The following is a 2806-nucleotide window of genomic DNA, read 5'->3' on the forward strand; positions in this document are numbered from 1 at the left end:
AAGGATTGATTTCACTATGCTTAAACGAAGTTGAAGGCTATCTAGAGTCATGAAGGAGACTTTCTCTTTCTCCTTCCCTTTTTTCGGAAGAAAAGGAGGATCACGGGCATGACCATCGGTAGAAATTTCATAAGAGAATAAAGTTCTCCGCATAGAAAAGAAAGGAGAAATCGATGTTGAAAAACGGGAAAAAGCGTAATTAGAAAACTCGCACTAACTTGCTTTGCACCACCTTCTACTCCCGAATTTGTCCAACTGACCAGCATGGAGCTTTCCATCCCATTTACAAGTCGTATTGTAAAAAAAATATAAAGAATATAGGCTTAATATAGAGATCCACTAGGGATTGTAAATTGTTGAAGTAAGAACAAGACGTTTCTTTTGTCCCTTCTATGCGATTTAAACATAAAGAAATAGTTAATAAATTCAACATAATTACGTATTTACAAAATACCATCTCAATTCACCCTATTTCATTAGATCTGGGATGTGATGTGGTTCCAAAGGATGAACTGGATATGCTAATTCTGAAATCCCTTCTCTACACCTCCGAACACACCCTTATCATATAGGGAAACGTGCTCTAACATTTTCTTAACCCCAAATGGCATGGGATAGGAAGTTAGAGCCGTAGCTATGAGTGTTGCAGATGGTCTAATGAGAGGAATGAAAGTAATTGACACAGGAGCTCCTCTAAGTATTCCAATCGGCGGAGCGACTCTTGTTATGCAAAGAGAAAGGAGAGCACTTCGACAATTCACTTTGAGTTCAGGGGAAGTCTGCTGGTAGGAATTCTTTAGGGCGTATCACGATTTTTCGTCGATTGAAGCCAATAATTGATCTAAAACGAAGCACTCCGTCCATGGGGACTGCAAAAAGGATAGAATATGACCCTAATCGTTCTTCTCCAGCACAATGGATAGAGGCAAATTCAAGCGAATCAAATCCAGCTCTCCAGGATTTAAAAACAGCAAAGCAGAGCGCAATCCCAAGTGAATCCGGATAGAGAGAGAGAGGATAAATGTAATGCTGCGGTACTGGCCTGCGATTTTAGGAACGACATAGCTAGATGGGCTAAAATCAGTTGATGATGATACCATGAACGCTCACACCACAAGATCAACAACAACAATGTAATGGTCTAAGTAAAACAGCGAGCCTATCATATTTAAGAGATGAAACGGTGAACAAGAAAGAGCAATCTAACAAAGGCAGACTCAATCCGAACATAAACATCCACTTAGACATAAGCATCCACTTGAGACATTCACGGTTCTAATCTTATTTACCAGACAGTACTGCAGTAGATCTAGAACATTGAAAAGAAAAACATCAGAGACTGAAACTCAACTCCCCCGGCCGCCTCCGTAAAGCCGCCGCCGCCGCCTCCTTCCTTCTTTCGTCTTGGACATCCTTCGCGTTCAAGTCAAGGCGGGAGGAGGATTGTTGAAATCATGGGTCAACCAAGCCTGTTGCGCTATGTAATAGCTTCCTTCTGGTTCTTGCAACAAACGGAACGACTGAGGGCAGAATCAGATACACGACTCTCAGTATGCAATACGATCGATTAAACGATTGATAGAGAAATTTGCAAAGAATTCACAAGAAATATAAACTTATTAAAAAGGGTAAAATTTCTTTAGGCATCAATTAGCGCTTTTTTCCGAAACTTTCATCGGAGCAACAACAATTCGGTTCACCATAAATCTTATAAACAGATGCTCCGCTAACAACAATGGACGAAGGGATCACCACCCAAGTAGGAGATATTCACTCAACAAAAACGCCATCTCATCCAAACCACCATCCTTCGACACTCAAAAAAGAAAAAAATTAAATAAAATATATCAATGGATGCTTCAACCGATACACAGAGAGAGAGAGAGAGAGAGAGAGAGAGAGAGAGAGAGAGAGGCCTGGTAGAAAAGGTAGGCGTCCGGCTTGCCGTCTAGCCACAAGTAGCCGTAGGCCAAGGCCAACACGCCGCCGCTTAGTTCGCAGGGCAAGCAGGCGATGCCGCTGATCTGCTGCTGGCACTGCTGAAGGGAGGCGAGCTTGGCGACGATAGCCTCCTTGCCCAGGATCATCTGGCCGCTGAAGTTCATCCCCGACTCTTCCCGGTACAGGTTCACCAAGTCCTCCCGGTTCGCGTCGAACGTCTTTAAGTAGTTCTCCACGAACCGCTTGGGCTCCGCCATCATCAGATCCATCTTTTCTCGGTTCCTCGCAAATTTCGCCTTCAGCAGATCCATCTTTTCTCGGTTGCTGATCGGTTTAAATTAACGGATTTTTATGCTCTTCAACTGCAGGCTTCAAAATCTGATAAAATCTACAGTAAGTTATCGCTACTGGCCACGTTGCTTGCCTCGTATTTGTCTATATTGGTACTCATATGTAAAGTTGCTTACAAAACAAAAAATGCCTGAGGGTAGTTGGATGTGTGTGCAATGCGGTAACATAAATTATCCATTCTGGACAAAGTGTGACAAACAGAATTGCGTCGCCGACAAACCATCTGCATGAGCCTGAGAAATCTACCCCTCCGGCTGAGGATGAAAATGATCAGGTCGGTTGTGTAATGTGCTCCCTGTACTTCCGCTACCTGTATTTATGGTTGTTTCTCTCAACCATCTGGACAATTATCAATAAACTCGGTGGAAAAATAATACACAGCCATGTTGAGCCAGCAAATGTTCATGAAGTTTTTATCTTGGATTTGTTTTATAGTACGACTTCTTTCGTGCATTCATAGATAGGCAATTGCCCACTGTTCCAGTGAGTACTAGGACAATATTTGAGGGTTGAG

At 42.7% G+C, this 2806-nt stretch overlaps 1 protein-coding gene across 1 annotated transcript; it reads right to left on the minus strand.

Moving 5' to 3' along the window:
- Nucleotides 1–1137: 1137 nt before the first annotated feature.
- LOC130138365 (nuclear transport factor 2B-like) lies at nucleotides 1138–2261 on the minus strand. Its single transcript, XM_056312186.1, has 2 exons — nucleotides 1917–2261; nucleotides 1138–1520 (listed from the first exon to the last, which is right to left on the minus strand). Exons 1-2 carry the CDS (start codon nucleotides 2250–2252, stop codon nucleotides 1422–1424), a joined length of 435 nt encoding a protein of 144 aa, XP_056168161.1. The 5' UTR covers nucleotides 2253–2261; the 3' UTR covers nucleotides 1138–1421.
- Nucleotides 2262–2806: the final 545 nt, after the last annotated feature.

The sequence above is a fragment of the Syzygium oleosum genome, unplaced genomic scaffold (assembly GCF_021117445.2).
Source record: "Syzygium oleosum isolate NSW1041296 unplaced genomic scaffold, Sole_v2.1 Sole_v2.06, whole genome shotgun sequence".
Classification (NCBI taxonomy): Eukaryota; Viridiplantae; Streptophyta; class Magnoliopsida; order Myrtales; family Myrtaceae; genus Syzygium; species Syzygium oleosum.